The sequence below is a fragment of the Bos javanicus genome, chromosome X (assembly GCF_032452875.1).
Source record: "Bos javanicus breed banteng chromosome X, ARS-OSU_banteng_1.0, whole genome shotgun sequence".
NCBI lineage: Eukaryota > Metazoa > Chordata > Mammalia > Artiodactyla > Bovidae > Bos > Bos javanicus.
In genome coordinates, this window is record NC_083897.1 from 34,133,800 (window position 1) to 34,157,427 (window position 23,628).

General features: G+C 48.1%; 1 protein-coding gene across 2 annotated transcripts in view; it reads right to left on the reverse strand.

The window, feature by feature from the left end:
• Positions 1-110: 110 nt before the first annotated feature.
• Positions 111-23,628, reverse strand: part of CD99L2 (CD99 molecule like 2) — a 119,137-nt gene continuing 95,619 nt past the window's right edge. Inside the window, exons 5-10 of one of the 2 annotated variants that reach the window (XM_061408723.1) lie at positions 22,538-22,603; positions 10,317-10,358; positions 10,065-10,184; positions 6,364-6,381; positions 5,307-5,372; positions 111-3,646 (exon numbers count right to left, since the gene is read on the reverse strand). In XM_061408723.1, coding sequence (XP_061264707.1) covers positions 3,582-3,646; positions 5,307-5,372; positions 6,364-6,381; positions 10,065-10,184; positions 10,317-10,358; positions 22,538-22,603 — 377 coding nt within the window. In that variant the 3' untranslated portion in view covers positions 111-3,581. The remainder of the gene's footprint in view (positions 3,647-5,306; positions 5,373-6,363; positions 6,382-10,064; positions 10,185-10,316; positions 10,359-22,537; positions 22,604-23,628) is intronic. The other variant, XM_061408724.1, reaches the window with a different exon arrangement.

Genomic DNA, 23,628 nt, shown 5'->3' on the forward strand with positions numbered 1-23,628 from the left:
TGGGAAGGAGTTGCCATTCCCTTCTCCATTGGATCTTCTCGAGCCAGAGATCAAACCTGGGTCTCCTGCATTGGCAGGCAGATTCTTTACCATCTGAGCCACCAGGAAAGTCCATTTTACTTACACAAAAATTTATTATATGTCAAACACAGTCAATACATGTAAAGTACTCTTACATGATTTAATTCATTTTCTAAGTGGTAAATGCAATTCATCCTAAGACTTGAGTGTGTTGGCTGAAATAGGTAACTACTCTAAAATCGGCAACACCTTAAGAAAACACTTAAGATGTGAGGACAGGGCTGGAACCCCGAGAGGCAGGTGTGGCCCTTAGGAGGCCAGGCCAGCTTTCCAGGCCATGAGTCCTAGAGCTTAAATGGGACAGACTTCTGGGGAACCACAGGGTCCTCACCCAGAGTCTCCAGAGGGAGTGCTGGCCTTTATGGGAGCTATAAAGGCCTGGATGAAACCATGCTGGCCCCTGCATATAAGGCCCCTTCTTCTAAGGCCTGATGTCCCTGTCCTTCTCCACGCAGGTGTGGGGGCCCCAGCAGCGACACCGAGCAGCAAGGCTGGGAGGGCCACAACTTCTGCATGGGAGAGTCACATGGGGGTTTGGGTTAGAGGACTTGGTGCTATTTTACTACAAGGTTGGTACGGCACAAAATGCCACCACACCGTGATACCCTCCCAGCGGCCCCCATATCTTCCTCATGGAGTGACAAGGGCAGCTCCACCTCCAGCAGACCACTCTGCCTGCACACCCTGGCCCCGTTCCACTTTCTATGGCTCAATCACATGTCACCCGAGTGGACCCTGGCTACTGGCTTTCTTTGGAGAAGACAACGCTGTGGGCTCAGGAGTCGTGGGTCCGGGGCCTGCCACTGCGCCTCCCTACCCCCATGACATCTCCAGGCCTCAGCTCCCCGTCATGCAGGGGACCACCCCAGGACGGCTGACACTAAGCTGCTTGGCATGAAGGGAAGTGCCAGAACCCTGACCCTCTCAAGAAAGGCCTTTGGGTCCATAATAATGAATTAGGAAAACAAGCATCACTTAACAAAGGGCGTGCTTTCACACCGGCAGAACCAGGGATTGGTTAGGTTCCACTTTGTTTAATGCAAACACGAGAGAGCTTACAATTCATACTCAAACACAAGCACAGAAAAAGTATAGGAGATCCTGCCATCGGTCTCCACCGCTTCTTTCTCAGAGAACTGGGACTAACCCCCAAGCAGCCAAGGCAGTGGGCCTGGTGCCACTCTCTGGGTGACACTTAGGGTGCCCTGCCTCCATCCTTCAGGAGCTCAGAGTTGTTATAAACACTGAGTCCCCCATCTCACCCCCAGTAAAGCTGATAGCAATTAGATATGGTCAGCTGGCCATTCTAGCATACTTGCTACCTCCGTTACCACCTGGGATGGACCCGAGCCAGTCAATACAGCTTCCAGGTGGACATGGCTACAAGAGCCCCAAGAATCAGCAAGCATCAGTGCCCTGTCCCGGGCCCCAGGATGGGAGCTCTGCAAATGGATGGCTGAGTGACTTTCAATGCCCCAGTCACCAGCGCAGAGCTGGGTGCTGGGCTCCAGGCTCAATGCAGAGGGCACTGAGACAGACAAGGAAGGGCACGGTGGGTCTCTCTTAACCCAAGTCAGTGGTACCGAGCAAACAGATCCACAGAGCGCTGACTCTTATCACCGACAGGATTACAGGGTCTTCACCAGATGTGCCTTGCTGCAGAGCCAAGGTGCCCCACTGGGGGCACTGCGCCCAGCCACTCCGAGGATGCCACAGGCCACATGGCTCCCTTCCTAGTCACCACTGTGACTTCTCTATAAACGTCCAAACTTCTCCGGGGCCGGGAGAGCCTCTTACCACGCACAAGTGCTGCCTTGTGTCTTTCTCTGAAATGCCTGCAAACGGTGGTGAGCGGCCCTCCTAACTTGATGAGTGCTGCCCTGATCCCTCCCGACTCTGGGGCCCTGATGTCACCCTCTTTAGGTGACAGCAGGCTACCAATGCAAAAGTCCTTCAGAGTGGCCTCCAGCCCAGCACCAGTCAGGGCTGGGGACATCAGTCCACGAGGACAGGCGGGGGAGGTGCTGGAAACGGGCTGAGCTCACCAGCACTGCCTCCACAGCTCACTTCCTGCCGTCTTCTCAATGCTCCTCACCCCTGGCCACACACCATCTGGCCGGCCTGGCATGAGCCTCCAGACACGGGTGACACAGGGCCCATGACACGCTCTCCATAACATGAACACACGAGGGAGGCACACGTGGTCTGACCTGCAGGGTCTGTTCTCATGTCAACTGTCTCCCTAAGAAGTCAAGAGTTGTCTTGTCCCAGCCTGGTAGATGTAAAAGAGCCAACATACAGCCGTCCTGTAGCATGTGAAGCAGACTCACATGAGGCTTCCAGGAGCGCTTTCTAACACTGCAAACTCATCCATAGATGGGGGGCTCTAGACTTTCGCTCAGCCCCTGACAGCAGCACCCAGTGGGGATCAGGATCACACGTGGCCCAGACGAAAAGTTCCAGGAAGAAAGCCTGGATCCAGCCCACCGCAGACAGAACCCTCCAGTCTGGGTGCCCCCAGACCCCCAAGCAATCTCCATCACAGGCAGGCCAGCAGATGACCAGAGTGTGCCCAGGTCACATGAGTGCCCACACTAAGACCATGCCCCTTCCCCTCCTCCCACAGACATCTCCAGGCAGACAGTGGGCATGTTTCAGGCTCTGACGCTCATTCTGTCGTGTGTAGCTCCTGTTACCAAAAAACACACATGGAGTGGGGTGGGGAACCCTCCACAGCCCTAGTATAAAACTCAATGCTGCAGCATAAGTGATTCCTGAAGCTAATCACGTCAGACTGGAGACCACGTCCATGCCCTGGCATCATAGGGGAATTGGGCCTGAGAGCCACAGCTTCCTACACATACATCCAGGAGATTCCTACACATCCAGGTGGGGATACTGTGACATGCAAGTTTGCACTTAAGTAAATGAAAAGTCAGGGAGCCCAGCAGCGTAAGGGCTAGATGGAAAGAGGGATGGAAATAAAACCTCCCTGGGGGTGGCGTGTGTGCCCGCACTGTCTCCTGGTGCTCACCAGTGCACTCCTCGCGGCCAGGTCCCTGCCCACAGCCTTTCCAGAAACCCACCGGGTGAGTCAGTGCAGTGTGGAGGGGACCACAGAGCCCTGGGTTCACACTCCTGCCCATCCTCTGGCCCTCCCTCTGCTCAGTCCCCACTCCCCAGCTTGATAAGGCCTGCGGGCAGGGTGGCCTAGGGAGGCATCGACCCTGGGCACTCGAGGTTGGCCCTGGCTTTCGGCGGGGCCAGCCTCGGATTTGGGCAGCAAGCCTCTTGGGGGGCCCAGTGGCAGGGTGGGCACATGAGCCAGACTCACAAACACCCAGAGCTACTTCTGGGAAACAGGACGAGAAGAAGCCAATGACATCGAAGGAGCGGTGTGGCAGCCGTGGGTCCAGATGAAACAAGGAGCTGGGCCTCCGGCAGCGGCCCCGTGTGCCCACGGCCTGCCCGGTGGAGCGGGGCCTTGCATCCTCGGCTCCTCAGATCCGGGGTGGTTCAGGGGGTGGCGGCTCCGTGGACTGTGTCTGCAGGGCCGAGTATTTCACTAGGGACATGAGATGCCCATCAGGAGGGAGTCACACGAAGACAGAGAGAGACAACCACATCCTTCCCTGGGCACAGAAACCTGGCTCCCTGCCTGTCTGTCCTGGACGATTGGCCTCTGGCAGCTGCTGTGCTCCCAGAGAGAAGGAAGGAGCAGAGGGACCTGGCGACCACCTGGGCCTCCATTTCCTCACCTGTAAACTGGGAATATGCAGGAGATCTAGGTTCGATTCCTGGGTCGGGAAGATCCCCTGGAGAAGGGAATAGCTACCCACTCCAGTGTTCTTGCCTGGAGAAACCCATGGACAGAGGAGCCTGGCAGGCTACAGTCCATGGGGTCACAAGAGTCAGACATGACTTAGTGACTAAACCACCACCGACCCAAACTGGGAATGGTTCTACTGGAGCAACTGGGACGAGTTTCTTTTTCTTTTTTTTTTTTCGCAAGATCTTAGTTCCCTGACCAAGGATTGAACTTAGGCCCTCAGCAGTGAAAGCACAGAGTCCTAACCACTGGACAGCTGGGGAACTCCGAAGGGAGGAATCTTTATTTTTTTTTTTTTTTGAGAGGAATCTTTAAAAGAATTTTTTTTTATGTTCTTTACTGAATCTATTCAATATTTCTTCTGTTTTATATTCTTTTTATTGGCCTTGAGGCACAAGGGATCTTAGTTCCCCGACCAGGGATCGAAACTGCACCCTTTCCATTGGAAGTACAGAGTCTCAACCACTGGACCCCCAGGGAACTCCCTGGGAGGAGTATTTTAAATAAAGCATGTAACACAGCACCTGGTACATGGCGATACTCACATGATGGTAGCCAAGAGTTTAAAAGAACGACTACAGTGACTGCTACTGTGGAGTCCATGTTCCCATGTTTGAAATTCTGGGCTATTGCATCCAGATAGTACAGCGCTGCCACAGACCATTCTAGGCCACCACATGGAGCCTTGCCCATCACATCCCCGGGGGTGCCCCTCCGCCCACCAGACAGCCACCTTGGCACCCATCCCAGGACAGGCACACCCCAGCTCCTGTCTTTCACGCCCACCCTGACCTGCAAGCCCCCAGGCCTTGGGTGATGGAAAGCGGCCTGCCCTCTTCTCCACAAAGCCCTTCCTGACTGCCTTGCTGGCATTCTGGGGCCACAGGTTGCATCTGCCTTGAGTGGTTGGCCACCCTGGGCCAGAAGCCTGATGCCACACAGCTTGTCATGGCTGGCGCTTCCATACCCAGGAGTGCTTGATGAACACAGAACAGGGTGGGGGAGGGCAGGGGCTCCCATTATGGGGTCTGTGTTTTTTACAAGTTCTGTCTTGCCTTTGGCAGTTTTCAAATGGAAAAGGCCGGGGACTCCATCTAGAGATTCCCTACAAGCTTCTGTGGGCACTTGGCTAGGAGTGTGTGTGTTTTCACTCACATGGTGCCCCTCAGTGTGCAGACGGCCCTGACTGCAGTCCTGGCGTGCCCAGTGTCAGGAGGCTGGAGTCTGGCGGGGGAGAGGAGAGTGCTGGGCCCCTGACTTCTGCAGCCCATCTTTCTGGCTGGAAGTTTTAGGAATGCAGACCTCTGAGCTCCTGCTTTCCCAGCACAGCTCTGCTCAATGCTGGCCCAGCCATTAGGAGGCCTTCAGCAACAGAAAGTGACTAGGAAGTCCTCACCTTGGGGCTCCTCACATACGACGGCCTCCAGGTTCTCCCCCTTCACGTAGTCCGCATTGAGACCCTCTGCAAAAGGCCAAGGGTGGAGTTTGTGATTGACACAGAAGCAAAGTGTCCCTGGCTATGATGGACAACTCCTGACCAAGCCCTCCATTATGGTGAAAAAGCCCAAGCCCCTTAATGAACTCAGATTCCCAAACCCTGGGCCACCCGAATGTGCTGCCCTGCCCAGGGGTTCTCAGCTGGATGGGCTCCTGCAGACGGTGGGAGGAAGTCTGTCCCTGCTGCAGTGTGGAGGGCCAGGACCCGCTGACAGCTGCTCCAGTCTAGTCAGTCTGGGGGCTTTCTCCTCACTTAATGTCCAAACACAGTTTGGGGACTCTATGAAGCTGAGTACACCCCACATCTTCTGCTGCTGCTGCTGCTTGGGGAGACTCAAGAGTCCATGTCTTATCTCCAGAAACCTCATCAGAGCCCTGGCCCTGTGGGAAAATTGGACCATGGTTCTCACAAACCCACTGAGCAGGCGCCAGTGTGAGTCACTCCACCATCCTGGGCTGCACTCAGGTTCCTGCCTGCCCTGGGCATTTCTGGGCTCAAAATGGACACTGGGTGGGCCCAGGAAAGATGGACGTGTGGCTAGTTAGCAGGTGTGGTCAGTGCTCACTTGGGCCAGCAAGGCTGATGGATGAGCAGGCACACGGAGGGGTGCCCTGGGCCTCCCGACTAGGTGCTCACATGCCAAGCTGGTATGCGCCACACTGTCTTCTGCCCATGGGCAGCGCTCTGGTTGTTCCTCAGGGATGACCACTGGTGGGCATCTGAGTCCTAGAGAGGGCCTCCACCCCAACCCCAGCACCTCTGAGACACAGCCACGCCCAAATGCCCACGTGTATCAGGGAAAAGTAAAGATGGTTGTGAGTGCCAGGGAACGGGATGGGGTGGAGCAAGGCGAGGAGACAAGAGCAGCATGGAGGGGAGGGAGGAGTTGGGTGGGTGATGAAGGGCAGACACCAAAGCAGAAGGGGACAATGAGTAAGTCAGAGCACGTCGTTACCTTGACCTTCTGCTGCATCTGAAGGCAAGACACAAAACTTAGGACCCTGGAGCAAAAACTCAGCCCCTGGCAACAAGCCAGGTGGGCTTTCCACGCAACACGCTGACCCTTGGCGCTGGAGGGCAGAGACAGGGGAAGCAGAGGGTCCCCAAGGCCAGGACCTGTTTGGTGGCAGGAGAGACTGCAAGGCCCCAAGCACCATGGCAGGGTCAGGCCCTCCTAGCAGTCGTGTGCTGTCCCCCGGGGCATCCCCGTGCACCGGGTACAGAGTGGCTTCTGCTTGGCCTTCCCTGACTTACTTCCCTGTTTGAGTGGCTGAGGCTTAACAGAAAGGGTGGGGATGGGAGATGCTGAGTCCTGGCTTCTCAGGGGATTGACCCCCCACACACATCCACAGGGCTCCTCCTGATGCTACCCAAACACAGAGGCCACGGACACTTCAGTGGATGAAACAACACACACAGGCACCCATGGGTGCTGACAGTTCAGAGTGATGGGATGGGGCGGTGTCACAGAAACCAGCAAGCCCCCATCCCACGCCATGGGCTGCACAGTGGGTCAGCAGAGGGCGCTGTGGCAGCAGGCAAGACAGACATCCTCCCACAGGCTGGAGGGCAGGAAGGCAGCCCAGGAGGGTGTCCCAGGCCCAAAGGATGAAAGCTGCTAGGGGAAGAGAGGGCGTGTCGGACAGGGTGCTGGAGAGAGCGGTGCATCCTCAGGGAAGTCAGTGCAGCTGTGCAGAAAGGCTTCTGGGGACACGGACCACAGGCGGGGAGGAGAAGGGACATGGATGGAACCATACCATGAAGGGCTTTGAATGTTAAGCTCAGGGGCTGGGTCAGAGGCACACAGGAGGTCCAGGGGGAGCAGCCCCTGCACACTTGAAACAGGGCCCACAGGCTGTTCAGAGCAGAGAGAAGTGGTGGGGAGCCCAGGGCAGGCAGCGGGGGAGGGGAGCTGATGGAACTGCCCAGATGTAGGACAAGGAGACTTGGCAATGGGGCAGAGCACAGGCCCCAGGAATGGGGACTCCTCTGATGTCACATCGGGGGGACAGAAGGACCCAGGAGGGCCGGAGGGATTCATAAGGGGAGGCCATGGACACAGGAGCAGATGCAACTTCCAGCTTTGGAAGAAGATGTTGCTGGCACAGGGGACAGACACAGAAGCAAGAGGGGGCCTTTTCAGATGTGGAGGATGCTCTGAACTCGGTTTCCTTCAAAGGAAACCGGGGCTGATGATGGCACTCGCAGGAGAGTGTGGTTTCAGCCATGACAAAGACATCACTGACAGACTGGGAAAGGACTGGGCGGCCAGCCCTCAGACCGAGTGGGGGGCTGGGAGAGGCCCACAGGTTCCATGAGTTTCCTGGGAGCCCCCGTCAGCCCTCCAAGCATGCTGGCTTCCCTGGGCCAGGCCCCCCAGCACGTGGCCCAGCAACACCCTAACCCCTAGAGCCCTGCCTGCCGAGAGAGGTCACATCCACGTCCTGCCACCTCAGTATCACAGGTTTATTGTTCCCCAAGTGCTGTACAATTAACTGATTTCTGTGTACCAAAGCCTTCATATTCTCAAATTTTATTGGGTTTTGACTGCTAATCCAACTGGTGGAAACTTGCACCTCTTTGTTTTAGGAAACAAGTGGGAAAATCATGTACTTTCACCTGAGTGCCTCTGCAGAGACAGACACAACCTAGACATCTATTCGGTTTGGAAATCAACCGCTCTCATCCTCCCTGTTCCTACCTACCGGCACTCTTTCCTTCTGGATTTATCACTTCCCATGGTCACTGAGTTCCTTCAACAGTCTCCTCAGCCGCTGTCTCATCTACAAACTGAAGGTACCCGCCATGATGCCCCGTTGGGAGGTGGTGGTGCTTGGGGCAGTGATCTGGGCCAAGCAGGGTCGGGCACTGGTGAGCATGGGAAGCCATTCTTACTCTGACTGCAGGCCCAGCTTTTACTTCTCTTATCCAACATGCAATTTCAAGTCTCCAAGCCACCCTGTGGCCCCGAGCCATCTGGCCCAACTCTGCTGTGGGCATGTCTTTGATTAACCATGGATTGCGCTCATGTCACTGTTATAGTTACAGTGCTGAACTGGGGTGAATGGTGGCCCCCAAAGCCTCTGTCCATGTCCTCATCCCTGGAACCTGTGGATGTGACCTTATTTGGGAAAAGGGTCTTTGCAGATGTGACTAAGTTAAGGATCTCAAGATGAGATCGCCCTGGATTTAGGGTGGGGCCCACAGCCAATGATGAGACAGAAGATGACAGTCACAGAGACTGGAGTGATGCGGCCATAAGCCAAGGGATGCTTGGGGTTACCAAAAGCTGGGAGAGGAAGAAAGGATCCTCCCCTACAGCCTTCAGATGGAACCAGTGCTGCTGCCACCTTGATCTTGAACTTCTGACCTCCAGACCATGAGACAATAGGTTTGCTGTTTCAAGCTGCTTGTTTGCTTTTGAGCTGGGACAAGTGATAGCTCTAAGGCCAACCCCACCTTCAGTTCTGTACTCCTTCTGACTGTTCACACCACTCTACACAACCAAGCTCTGGAGCTATAGCAGGGCAGCCATGAACAGCTGTGCAGGTTGTGCACTGAGACACGTGCTGTCCCTGGGGTACTCCTGTGCACAGCCTGCGGAGTTGTATGCCATGGCCCCGGTCACAGACATTGTATAAGAGTAGAAGCACCAAACGTCATGGCCAGATGGAAAATCAGGCTGGAGACATCGGCAACAGCTACAAGCAAAGCATTCTAGGACCCAAGTCCATTTCCTGGGAAGGTCAGCTCCAGGCTAGAATTAAGGGCAGAGGCCCAGAGCAAGGGCAGGGGAAACTTCACAGGAGATGGTCCTGAGCCGCAGGAAAGAGGAAAACTATGGCTGAGTCAAGTTCCCTTACTTGAACTAAAGATTTCCCATCTTCAACCAGAGACATGCTCTGCACACAGCAATACATCAACGCCGTGCTTGTAAAACAATTGAGTGTGGTCTTGTTCGCCCTCAATGGCTTCCCTGTGTGGATCCCTTAACACAGGGCGCCTATAGGTGGGCTTCTGACAGAGTCCATCCATAACTATTCCACTCACACGCCATGGACAGACTCACCACTACAACCCAGAACGACAGCCACCAATATGACAAAACTCTTCCTATTGCTTCCTGTTCCTTTCAAACAATTCAGGATTCCATGTATTTTAAGATTCTGTGGCTCACAGGGGAAGAGCAGGGGCACCCGGGCAGCAGCCAGCGGCTCCTTGGGATCCGAGAGGGAGGGAAGGGTCGCCAGGGTGAGGAGTGGGCTGGCAGGCCCAACAGTGCTGCCTGCTGGGACTCAGAGGTCTGAGGGACATCTGCCTTCTGTCGCCAAAGGCCTGACGTCCCCTTGGGCAAGAGCCGAAGCCACATGGAAATCCAGAGCCTCCTTCCTGTTCTACAAGAAGCCCGGTAGTCACCCTTGGAAGACCGAGGTTATTGGGCCCACCCCAATCCTCTCTTCCAGGCTCGTTTATACTTCAGTTAAGCCTAGGTCTGTCTCCGAGGGCTTAAAAAAGTGCAGCCCCACCTCCACCTCACCCCGGGGAAGTCTGCTGAATCTCAGCTTGCTCAGAGTGCTGCCCTCTCCTCCTCCAAAGCCCCGGCCCTCTGTTTATCTTCTGCTGTGGGAGGGCGTGGCCGCAGGTGGGTCCACTTACGCTGTATGCTGAAGCAGAACTTCTTCTGCTGGTAGGAGATGTAACTGGATACAGCACCGATCAGCGCCATGGCCAGAGCGCTGGCCACGCCGGCGATGGTGCCAGTCTCTGCCGACATTCCTAGGCAGAGGTGGGGGGGAGGCACGGAGAGACATGGCCGTCAAAGAAAGGTCGGGAAGGCCACCCGGAGACCCAAGCGGCCAGCAATACCCGCCTGTGGTTTCCACAGAAACCTCAGGATTCCCAACTTACCAGAGTCATCAGAGTTGTCCCCGCCGCCATACTGGCCACCACCTGCATAAAGGACAAAAGCAGTCAGTGTCCGCGGTGACCACCAGCTCAGGGTCGGGAGTGACAGCCCCTTCCTGACTCACTGAGACCCCTCTTCATCTCTGCCCTGGGGGGCTTCGCCCTGACTACAGCAAGACCTGCTTCCTTATGCCTGCCACCTGCCAAGCCGAGGGGGAACTTTTCATTTTTGAAACGACAGTGACCGTGCACTGAGAACATGTAGTATCCTGCCTCTTTACATACAGCTCTGCCATACACGGGGGCAGGTGTCCACAACACCCCAGAGTGAAGGTGCGCAGGTGAGGGATCTGCCGGCAGGTGGCAGAGCTGAGCTCATGCCGGGCAAGCCTGACTCTACATGCCAACACTGTGGGTCCTGTGCACCTAGTGCCTCCTATAACATACATTTACTGCTTATCTAATTACAGAACCACGGTTATGTAAAAGTTTGTTTTAAAAAAGGATGAAAGACTAGTATAAAAACAATTCATCATCCTACTATTCAAAGAGATTTATGGTTAATATTTCAATTTCCTTTCCTCTTGTGCTTAGTTAGCCCTTTTACATGCTTTTCTTCAAATTCAGATGCTTCTACTCCGGTAACTTAGCTACACAGGATTAAGTGATAATCAAGAGCTTTTTAAGGCCATCTACTTCTAGCTTGGCATATAGTGTGAGTTGTTTGTGGAACACAAAGCAATGCAAGCTGACAATCCCTTATCTAGGATTTTGAAATTCAAAAAGCTCTGAAATATCACAGAGATGGAGAACAGATTAGTGGCTGACAGGGGTTAGGGAGGGTAAAGAGGGAGGCAGTTGGCTGTGATTAAAAAAGAAAAACAGGAAGGACCTCTGCAGTGACAGCACTGTTCTCTTGATTGCAGTGGTGGTCACACAAACTTAAACATGGTCGACTTTCAGAGAACATACACACACACCAGCACACACACAGCCCAGACAGCAGCTCCCTGCCAAGCAAGGGGTACCATTTAGGACATTTAATTAGCCCTGAGCACTCTTTCCTGGGCACCCTCTTCATCTCAGGACACAAGCTCATTAATGAATGAAGACTGTACTCCCAGAGCCCAGGGTTCTTGGGGGAAACTGCTCTCAGATGCCGGAGGCAATGACCTTTGACATTTCCTTCACCAATCAAAGACTCTGGGTGGGGGGCTGTAGGTTCACAAATTGTAACAAATGTACCCCCTGTTTGGGATGTTGCTAATGGAGAGACTGTGGGTGTATGGGGGGTATGGGAACTCCGTACAATGTTCAGTTTTGCTGTGAAACTGCTCTAAAAAATACAGTCTAATTTTTAAAAATAAGAGTCTTGAGGGAGAAAATGAGATTTGCTATGTTCCCACCTGGGGCTGAATCCTTGAGTTAAATGTGTTTTATAGACATCCCTGATTGGATATGAATGAGTATTTACAAAACAAGGAGCACTAGCATTTTCTTCATTTTTTTTTTTTTTTTTTACAGGACACCCTGTATTCTCTATGGGTGGTGGGTGGTTTAGTTACTAAGTCGTATCGGACTCTTTGCCACCCCATGGACTGCAGCCGGCCAGCCTCCTCTATCCATGGGATTTTCCAGGCAAGAACACTGGAGTGGGTTGCCATTTCCTTCTCCAAGAGCACTAGCATTTTCAAAAACACTATCACTGCTGTTGGATAAAGCAGACCAGAGAGCAGGACATGAGTCACGCTGTATGTTAACAAGTCAGCAATGAGGTCACCTGTGAGGGCTTGGAGTTTGGCTGCACTGGCCCATCACTGCTCCCTCCTGCTGTGCCCAAGGTGGCCGTCAACAAGGGTAGCAGTGAGCACCTACACAGATGTCCTCTGCTGACGTGTTCACATCACTAGATTTCCAGGTGAAAAGTGAAAGTGAAGTCGCTCAGTTGTGTCCAACTCTTTGCAACCCAGTAGACTGTAGCCTACCAGGCTCCTCCATCCATGGGATTCTCCAGGCAAGAATACTGGAGTGGGTTGCCATTTCCTTCTCCAGGGGATCTTCCCAGCCCAGGGATCAAACCCAGGTCTCCTGCATTGCAGGCAGACACTTTACCCTCTGAGCCACCAGGGAAGCCCAGGAATGAGCAACTCTACCCACTCTTTCTTTCACCTCAAACTGGAATGAAGCTGAGTGTTCCCCAGTCTCTCTTTCCTTATTAATTCTTGATCATAAGAATCCACAACAACTTGTACCTCATGATCTGTATGGCCATGAGCTATGAGGGTGTTACTTGAAAAGAAAACTGGAGGCCCCCTGCGGAACCTGCCTAGAGGGGCATGCAGAGGGAATATGGGGCTTCCCTTGGCTGTCAAAGAGATGCAAACGCTCAATTCTATAGTCTAGGAACTCCTATCTGACCACCAGTTATTGGACAAAGGTGTTCTTCTAAGAAGATGACAAACAAATGGTATTCCTTTCTCAAAAAAAAAAAAAAAAAAAAAACACGTGATCATGTGATCACATCCTGTGGGTAACCCATTGCTCAGATGGGCACATGGGCTGAGATACTGTGAGGGTAAAGAACAACTGGAAAACAAAACTGCAGTCATTCTGGATCCTTCCACCACTTCCAGTTCCATGAATCTGAAGTGAACTTGGCTGCAAAGGTTTGCCATTGAAGTTAGCCAAGCCAATGTCATGGTTTTGATCCCTGTTTGACTACTGAGCTCTGTTTACTTCCTCTGAGCACAGGCTGAATCCACTTCCTTTACAAAAGGCATACCACGCAAAAAATGCTATTGGGACAACTGATGACCCACTGGCATAACAGATTTATCCAAACCAACACCACCCATGGAAATAAGTTTCCAATAAATATGAAATAGATGAAGCAATAGAAGCACTAGAAGAAAATGTGCAACAACATTTATATTGTCTTGGGGTAGGGAATGACTTTCTAAACCTGGCCCTCAATCTAGGAGCCTGAAACAGAAAAGATCATACCAAAAGTAAAAACTTCACTATTAAAAGCATAAGAAACAAAAGGGGAAAATGGCTAAACTTCAAAATCAACAACCTTTGTGCTTCATAATATATCATCAAGAAAGGGAAAGACAATCCACGGAATGGAAGAAAACAATGGCAAATTCTATATCTGATAAGGGATGAATATTGAGAATAAAGAAATTCTACAACTCAGTAAAAAGGCAAAGAATTCTGTTTTAAAATAGACAAAGAAAATGAAGACATTTCTCCAGAGAGATATTCAAATGGCCAATAAACACATGAAAAGATGCTCAGCACCATTAGCTACCAGGGAAATGCAATCAAACCCACGGTGAGATACCACTTCACACACGTTAGATGGCTAGAATCTACAAAAGGTAAATAAGTGTTAGGAAGGATGTGAAGAAAATGGATCTTTCATATAGTGCTGACGGGAATGTAATATGGTACAGCTGCTGTGGAAAACAGGTTGGTGGTTCCTCCCAAAGGTAAACACAGAGTTACCATGAGGCTGGACAATTCCACTTCTAGATGTGTATACCCAAGAGAATTGAAAACACATGACCACACAAAAACTGGTATGCTGATTTCATCATAGCATTAGTTGTAAAAGTGAAAAAGCAGAAACAATATAAAGGTTCATCAAATGATGAATGGGTAAATGTTTTCAGAAAGTATAAAAAAGGATTAATAATCCCTAACATAAAAGAAGCCCATACACATAAATGAGTAGAAAACGGGGCAACAGGCATGAACAGGCAATTCACATAATATAGTAAGAGTGTCTAATAAGACAGAGGTGAAATGTTTCATGTCTTGGATTCAAAGAAATGGAAAATTTAAACAGGACAAAATTTTGTACAGGACTTCCCTGGTGGCTCAGACCGTAAAGTGTCTGCCTACAATGCGGGAGATCAGGGTTCAATCCCTAGGTCAGGAAGATCTCCTGGAGAAGGAAATGTCAACACACTCCAGTATTCTTGCCTGGAAAATCTCATGGATGGAAGAGCCTGGTAGGCTACAGTCCATGGGGTTGCAAAGAGTCAGATATGACTCAGCTATTTCACTTCACTAATCTGCAAAGATGACAAAATTAACATATCCAATAAAGGTGAGTATATGAGCAAACAGGAAACTGTTTACTTCCTAGTGGTGGAAATGGCAGCTGGTATAATTGTCATGGAAAACCATTTTGCAGTACACTCAAAGAGTTGCATGTTTAAAAATTTACACCTTCTGTGACCCAGCAGTTCAAGTTCTAGGAAATTTATCTGACACACAATTATGGTTGTGTGCTTTTGGTGATGAGGATGTTCATCACATCACTGTGTATACTAGTAAAAAGCTGCAGGAAAAACCCCTTCTGCACAAATATAGGTCCTCATTAAAAAAAGTGACAGCAAAACAGATTATGCAGTGGTTGACATGATATTTTACAGGACCCCTTAATGACAGAAAAACATATTCAGGGTATTACTGAATTTAAAAAAAAAAGCTGGTTTTAAAAAGGTTAATACACACTAGTAAAGTAATGCTCAAAATTCTCCAAGCCAGGCTTCAGCAATACATGAACCGTGAACTTCCAGATGTTCAAGCTGGTTTTAGAAAAGGCAGAGGAACCAGAGATCAAATTGCCAACATCCACTGGATCATCGAAAAAGCAAGAGAGTTCCAGAAAAACATCTATTTCTGCTTTATTGACTATGCCAAAGCCTTTGACTGTGTAGATCACAATAAACTGTGGAAAATTCTGAAAGATGGGAATAGCAGACCATCTGACCTGCCTCTTGAGAAACCTATACGCAGGTCAGGAAGCAACAGTTCGAACTGGACATGGAACAACAGGCTGGTTCCAAATAGGGAAAGGAGTATGTCAAGGCTGTATATTGTCACCCTGCTTGTTTAACTTCTATGCAGAGTACATCATGAGAAATGCTGGGCATTTCTGAAGGACAAGCTGAATCAAGATTGCTGGGAAAAATATCAATAACCTCAGATATGCAGATGACACCACCCTTATGGCAGAAACTGAAGAGGAACTCAAAAGCCTCTTGATGAAAGTGAAAGAGGAGAGTGAAAAAGTTGGCTTAAAGCTCAACATTCAGAAAACTAAGATCATGGCATCTGGTCCCATCACTTCATGGGAAATAGATGGGGAAACAGTGTCAGACTTTATTTTCTGGGGCTCCAAAATCACTGCAGATGGTGACTGCAGCCATGAAATTAAAAGATACTTACTCCTTGGAAGGAAAGTTATGACCAACCTAGATATCATATTCAAAAGCAGAGACATTACTTTGCCAACAAAGGTCCATCTAGTCAAGGCTATGGTTTTTCCTGTGGTCATGTATGGATGTGAGAGTTGGACTGTGAAGAAGGCTGAGCGCTGAAGCATTGATGCTTTTGAACTGTGGTGTTGGAGAAGACTCTTGAGAGTCCCTTGGACTGCAAGGAGATCCAACCAGTCCATCCTAAAGGAGATCAGTTCTGGGTGTTCATTGGAAGGACTGATGCTGAAGCTGAAACTCCAATACCTTGGCCACCTCATGCGAAGAGTTGACTCATTGGAAAAGACTCTGATGCTGGGAGGGATTGGGGGCAGGAGGAGAAGGGGATGACAGAGGATGAGATGGCTGGATGGCATCACCGACTTGATGGACATGAGTTTGAGTGAACTCCGGGAGTTGGTGATGGACAGGGAGGCCTGGCGTGCTGCAATTCATGGGGTCGCAAAGAGTCGGACATGACTGAGCAACTGAACTGAACTGATATCATTTTTAAAAACTAAACATTTACAAATGTATACATTATGCATGGAAAAAGTCCTGTGGACTTCCCTAGTGGGCCAGTGGTTAAGAATCCACCTATCAATTCGCGGGACACGGGTTCAACCCCTGGTCTGGGAAGATTCCACATGCCATGTGGCAACTAAGCCTGTGCACTGCAACTACTGAAGCCTGTGCACCACAAGAGAAGCCCCTGCAGTGAGAAGCCTGCACACCACGACTACAGAGTAGCCCCTGCTGGCCGCAACTAGAGAAAGGCTGAAAGCAGCAATGAAGACCCAGCACAGCCAAAAATAAATAAATTAATTAATTTATTAAAAAAAAGAAAGTACTGTGACCATATACTCCTAAGTATTACTAGTGATTCTCCACTGATGGGGAAATAAGTATTTTTCATATGATTTTTTTTAAAGATGTTTGAAAACACACAAGCCTCATGCAAATCCATCCACCTCTACTTGCCTACAACTGGAGGAACAGTTTCACAGGTCACTGATAGGATCTTCATTTTCATGGACAGTATGTTTTGCATCCTCACTTGCCTTCTGAGTTCACAATTTTACATCACAACTACATACCAAAGAGTCTAGAGTTGCCTTCTGCTGTACTAGAAAATCCCTGGTACAACATATTTCAGACTGCAATTTACTCTTACTATGGACAATTCATCCCATCACCCCCCTTTCCCCTCTTGGTATCCATACATTTTTCTCTATGTCTCTATCTCTGTTTTGCAAGTAGGATCATCTATACCATTTCTATACATTCCACATATATGCATTAATATACAATGTGTTTCTCTTTCTGACTTACTTTACTCTGTGTAAGTCTCTAGGTCCATCCATGTCTCTACAAATGACCCAATTTTGTTCCCTTTTATGGCTGTTGTTGTTTAGTCACTAAATTGTATTTGACTCTCTGTGACTCCCGGGACTACAGCATGCCAGGCTTTCTTGTTCTCCACTGTCTCCCTGAGTTTGCTCAAACTCATGTGCATCGAGTCACTCATGCAATCTAACTGTCTCATCCTCTGCCACCTTCTTCTGCTGCCCTCAATCTTTTCCAGATGAAGGAAAGCATCAGCAGGGTCTTTTCCAATGAGTCGGCTCTTCACATCAAGTTGCCAAAGTATTGGAGCTTAAGCATCAGTCTTTCCAATGAATATTCAGGATTGATTTCCTTTGGGATTAATTGGTCTGATCTCAAGAGTCTTCTCCAGCACAATAATTTGAAAGCATCAATTCTTTGGTGCTCAGCCTTCTTTATGGTCCAACTCTAACATCTGTACATGACCACCGTAAAATGCATAGCTGTGACTATATGAACCTTTGTTGGCAAAGTGATGTCTGTGCTTTTTATGGCTTTTTTATGGCTTCAGTTCAGTTCAGTCCTTCAGTTGTGTCTGACTCTTTGCGACCCCATGAATTGCAGCACGCCAGGCCTCCCTGTCCATCATCAACTCCCGGAGTTCACCCAACTAATATCCACTGAGTCAGTGATGCCATCCAGCCATCTCATCCTGTCGTCCCCTTCTCCTCCTGCCCCCAATCCCTTCCAGCATCAGAGTCTTTTCCAATGAGTCAACTCTTCGCATGAGGTGGCCAAGGTATTGGAGTTTCAGCTTCAGCATCAGTCCTTCCAATGAACACCCAGGAATGATCTCCTTTAGAATGGACTGGTTGGAACTCCTTGCAGTCCAAGGGACTCTCAAGAGTCTTCTCCAACACTACAGTTCAAAAGCATCAATTCTTTGGTGCTCAGCTTTCTTCACAGTCCAACTCTCACGTCGATAGATGACCACTGGAAAAACCATAGCCTTGACTAGATGGACCTTTGTTGGCAAAGTAATGTCTCTGCTTTTGAATATGATATCTAGGTTGGTCATAACTTTCCTTCCAAGGAGTAAGCGTCTTTTAATTTCATGGCTGCAGTCACCATCTGCAGTGATTTTGGAGCCCCAGAAAATAAAGTCTGACACTGTTTCCACTGTTTCCTCATCTATTTCCCATGAAGTGATGGGACTAGATACCATGATCTTCGTTTTCTGAATGTTGAGCTTTAAGCCAACTTTGTCACTCTCCTCTTTCACATTCATCAAGAGGCTTTTGAGTTCCTCTTCAGTTTCTGCCATAAGGGTGGTGTCATCTGCATATCTGAGGTTATTGATATTTCTCCCCGCAATCTTGATTCAGTTTGTGCTCCTTCCAGCCCAGCGTTTCTCATGATGTACTCTGCATAGAAGTTAAATAAGTAGGTGATAATATACAGCCTTGACGTACTCCTTTTCCTATTTGGAACCAGTCTGTTGTTCCATGTCCAGTTCAAACTGTTGCTTCCTGACCTGCATATAGGTTTCTCAAGAGGCAGGTCAGGTGGTCTGGTATTCCCATCTCTTTCAGAATCTTATGGCTTAATGGCTTTCAATTGTATATGTGTACCACATCTTTGGGACTTCCCAGGTGGCATTAATGGTAAAGAATCCACTTGCCAGTGCAAGAGACATAAGAGACATAGGTTCGATCCCTGGGTTGGGATGATCCCTTGGAGGAGGGCATGGCAACCCACTCCAATATTCTTGCCTGGAAAATCCTCATGGACAGAGGAGCCTGGCAGACTACAGTCCATAGGATTGCAGTTGTACACAACTGAAGTGACTTAGCCTGCATGCATGCACACCATATCTTTATCCACTCATTTGTTGATGGACATTTAGGCTGCTTCCATTTCTTGGCTATGGTAAACAGTGCTGCAACAAACATTGCGGTGAATATGTGTTTCTGAGTTATGGTTTTCTCTGGGTATATGTGGTATAGTCACTTTAGAAGACAGCCTGGTGTCTCGGATGGTAAATAATCCTCCTGCAATGAGGGAGACCTAGGTTTGATCCCAGGGTTGGGAAGATCCAATGAAGGAGGGCATGGCAACCCACTCCAGTATTCTTGCCTGGAAAATCCCTGTGGACAGAGGAATCAGGCAGGCTATAGTCCATGGGGTCACAAAGAGTCAGATATGACTGAGCAACTAAGACAGGGAAGTTTGTTGTAAGGCTAGATTTACCATGTGACCAAGCAATTATATACCTAGGTATTTACCTAAGTGGACTGAAAACTTATGTCTGCACAAAAACCTGTATATAAATATTTACAGTAGCTTTATTTATAGTCACCAAAAACTAAATGCAACCAAGATGTCCTTCAACAGGTGAATGAGCAAACTGCGGTACATCTAGACAATGAAATATTATTATAAAGAAATGAGTTATCAACCCATGAAAAAACATAAAGGACCTTCAATGCACATTGCTAAGTGAAATAAGCCAGTCTGTAAAGGTTATATACTGTATGATTCCAGTTATATGACATTCTAGAAAAAGGCAAAGCTCTTGAGATGATAAACAGATTTGTGGTTGTGCTAAGAGAGAATGGATTACAGTTGAGGAAAGACAGAGGCTGAGTACCAAAGGGGTGTATAGGAGAATTTTTATGGTGATAGAACTGTTCTGTATGCTACTTGGGTGGTAGACATATGACTATATGCATTTGTAAAAATCCATATGAATACATATCACAAGGAATAACCTTTAATGATGTATACAAGCAAAAGAACAAAGCAAAATATCAACCAGGTTAGTGGGAGATGCCAGGACGGAATGTAGACTGTGACAAATGAATGTATCTACATTATAAATGTGTGTAAAAACTGCACTGAATGGAGGTGTAATAAAGGAGTTATGTGAGCAACTTTTAACAAATGGTATTTTGACAGACACTATGAGGTAAAGCCAAAAGAAGAAAAACAAACACTGGACTGTAATTGGTAAAGTTGTTTCTCAAGGAGTAAGGATGAACAATTCTGGTTGTGCTATATACATGTATAGTATCAGAACTGAGCAAGTAAGCAAATAGTTGATGGATGGTAGGTTTCTCATGGTCAGAGACAGAAGTTAAAGATCAATAAGGAAAGAATACTATGTCTCCAACTGTGATCTACTGCCAAAAGGCTTAAGTATGAATTCATGTTTAGGTTAATATAGATGCTGATGAATAAATACAGAAATAATTATAGATACATACGTGTATATGGTTTAAAATACATCCATATACTTCCTATTTCGTAGGTCTGCCCAGTTTAAGGGTTTAGAAGTAGCAACCCACTAAAGAATATACTGAACATCCAGATCTTGGTTTCTAATTCTCTTCCTCAGTGGGAAGAGAATGACATACCAAACTGGAAGCCCAAGGAAACGGACCCAGCAGGCAGCAGTATTTAGGAAGAAGTGAATGAGACCAAGAAAGTGGGAGAGTGCCAGGAAGGACCCAGAAATAAAGAATGTGGAGAAGAAGGTGGTCAGCAAAGTATGCTGCAGAGGTCACATGGGGCAGAGGGCTGTTACCACCAAGAAGTCACTGGAGATGAAAGAGCAGCTCTGGGGAAATGGGAGTACAGGCTTGCATACACTGAGGAACAGACCACAGAGGGGACAATGAGGAGATGCAGTCAGTGAAAATACTAGGAGGAGGCTGATGGCACCAGGGCTGATGGGACCTGTTGATGAGAGATTGTCTGTGTTTTCCCCACAGGGCCATTAGAAATGTTTTCTTGAGAAAAAATATATAACAGGTAACATACTACTTCAGAAATACACTCCAAAATTATGGTTGAGTCTAAGTGCTAAAACTCAAGGTTAGAAAATTCACTACTTAGGATTGTTTTATATTGAAGATCAACATTTATTTAAATATAATGTTTTATCTTCATACATGGCATTAGCATGTTTGCATAGAGGAGAGTGTATGAGAATTTCATCATGTTCTTATCATAACCTATGTTTCAGTTTCACACTCATATTTTTTTGCTCAGACTCTCTATTTTCTTTTGTCTGACACCTATAATGACAGAGGGCATAACTTATGCTAACAGTTGATTATTCTTTACAAGAGAAGTTCAAATATGACCCTAATTAAAGAATTTCCTAATACTTCTTCCTTGCTAATAAGGAAATCCCCCGACATGTCACTCAGACTTTCATTTGTGGGCATGCTTACACACGCTGCTACCGCTCTCTTCTCACCATCTGGAAATACCATTTGTCACTGGGAGTAATTGGCTAATTTGCTGGGTTTGCCCTTTAAATGTTCCATGTTCTCCTGACACCTGTGAGTTTCATTTAGAGGTTTTCAGAGCTTTTTATTCAAAATGGAACTGTTTGGAAAGGTGTTCTGAAGGACTGATTTGACTACAGTATCCTTTAATCAGAAGACAACACTGTTCCCACACGAAAGGCACACAGCCTGAACTATGGGGAATGTAGCAGGCTGACACTAGATATACTCATGACATGTTACACTCAGAATTTGTTGTACTCACAACCACAGTTTCAACCACAACAGGGAATCACTACAAAATACTACAGCCACAACTTAGCATCACAACATGTTACCATCACAATTATAACTATAAAAATTTCCATCACTAATGATGAGTTATAACATCACCAGAACAGGTTACAACCACAAGTAATTTTGCCACATCAAGTCTGGCTAACACTGTCTCCATACTAGGATCAGATCTTGACAACATATTAAGATTAAAGGTTTAAATCTTTGCATGACTTGGGGGGGAATGAAAAGTATCTGGCCTTGGAGGAGGGTATCACTATGAAGGGCTGACAGGAGGTGGTTTCTCTGTGGTGACAGTACAGTTCTGTGTCCTGACTGTAGTTACAGTCACTCAAACCTACCTGTGATAAAATGTCATCGACCCACAAGTGCATGTGTACACACACACACAACACACACACACACAAGTATATACAAAATCTGATGAAATCTGAGTAAGGTCTATATATGACTTAATAACAGCAATGTACCAGTGTCGGCTTCCTGGTTTTGACAACGTAACTATAGTTTTGTTAGGACATCAGGAGAAGCTGGGTGAAGGGTACACAGGAATTCTCCTGAACAATTTATTTATTTAGTTTTACAATTTCTTGTGAGCCTTAAACTATTTCAGAATCAAAAGATATTTTAAAAGATATTTGACTTGCTATGGGTGTCTTAAAAATAATTCTTCTCATGATGAGATTCGCTCCTCCCATCCCAAGAGTGACAGGCTCCCCAGGTTGGGAAGGTTGTGCCCAGCAAGTCCCCTGACTTCAGGTACAATAACTAGTGCCAACTGGCAAATGACATCTGCTAGTATGGACACATTATCCTGTGCAGTGCCATGGCTTAAGGAACATCAGGGGAAATATGTGGCTTTTCCAAATAGTCTTATAAATCCACTCCCCCCCCGCCACTGCCAACAGCTGCACAGCCTCCATCATTCCAAGCGAAGCCCCAGAGGCTGGCTGAGAACCACTCTCCCAACCTGGCTGCTGTGTAATCCTGTCTTTAGTGAGAATAAGCCATTTGGACAAATCGATGCTCCTACCTTTACCCTTGTCAGGTTTGTAGTCACCACCCCCTACTATGTCTTCAAGATCCTTGTCTGAAAAACCTGGAGAAAATGAAACACACATCTCAATTCCCAAAAACATTTATCAGTGACTAGAAATCTGTTACTTAATGTTGTCTAACATACCCAGAAAGTGATTGCCACTGAACAGGATTTGTGATGAATGCGGTAGGCAAGACTCTCAAGGGGCCCCCAGAATCTCTCCCCAACAGTGTATATACCCCAGCATCCCCTGACTTTGAGTTCGGGGGGACCATGCATGGGATGGCTTCACCCCATGCATATAAATAGCTGATATTATATGCTGAAGTGAAGGGACTCTGTAGTAACCTGATCAGTTTGACTTCACATTAATCAAAAGGGAGACTTTCCTGGGGGGCTTGAACTTAATCAAGTGAGTCCTTCAAAACACAGCTGACCCCTTCCTGAGGTCACACACTAGAAGCAATAGACTGTCTTCCTCTCCCTCACCTCTACCCCTCTTCCCAATTTCCCTTCTCTCCCCATCTCATCTCTGTTTTTCTCCTGGTGGCTTTAAAGAAGCAAGCAACCATTCATTCTAGAACTGCAAGGATAATGGCTCTCTCCCAATAAGCACGTGAGCTTGGATGACAACCCAAGCTCAGCTGAGACCCCAGACCCAGATAACACTATGACTGCGGCTGCCTGAGGCCCCGAAGAGAAAACTCAGCTTAGGTGTTGCTGAACTCCTCACCAAAGGAAACCATTTGTGATAATCTGTTATGCAACATAGAAAACTAATACAAGGAAACCAAAAAAGTTATTTTATTATAGCTCAACCATTTAGTACACATCTTTTAACATTCTGTGTGATGAAATGGGAAGCATGCTTAAAGCATTTCTGTTCCACTCCAAAGTCCTATGCTGTTGCTAAGTCGCTTCAGTCGTGTCCAACTCTGTGCGACCCCATAGACAGCAGCCCACCAGGCTCCCCTGTCCCTGGGATTCTCCAGGCAAGAACACTGGAGTGGGTTGCCATTTCCTTCTCCAATGCACCAAAGTGAAAGTGAAGTCGCTCAGTGGTGCCCGATTCGTAGCGACCCCAT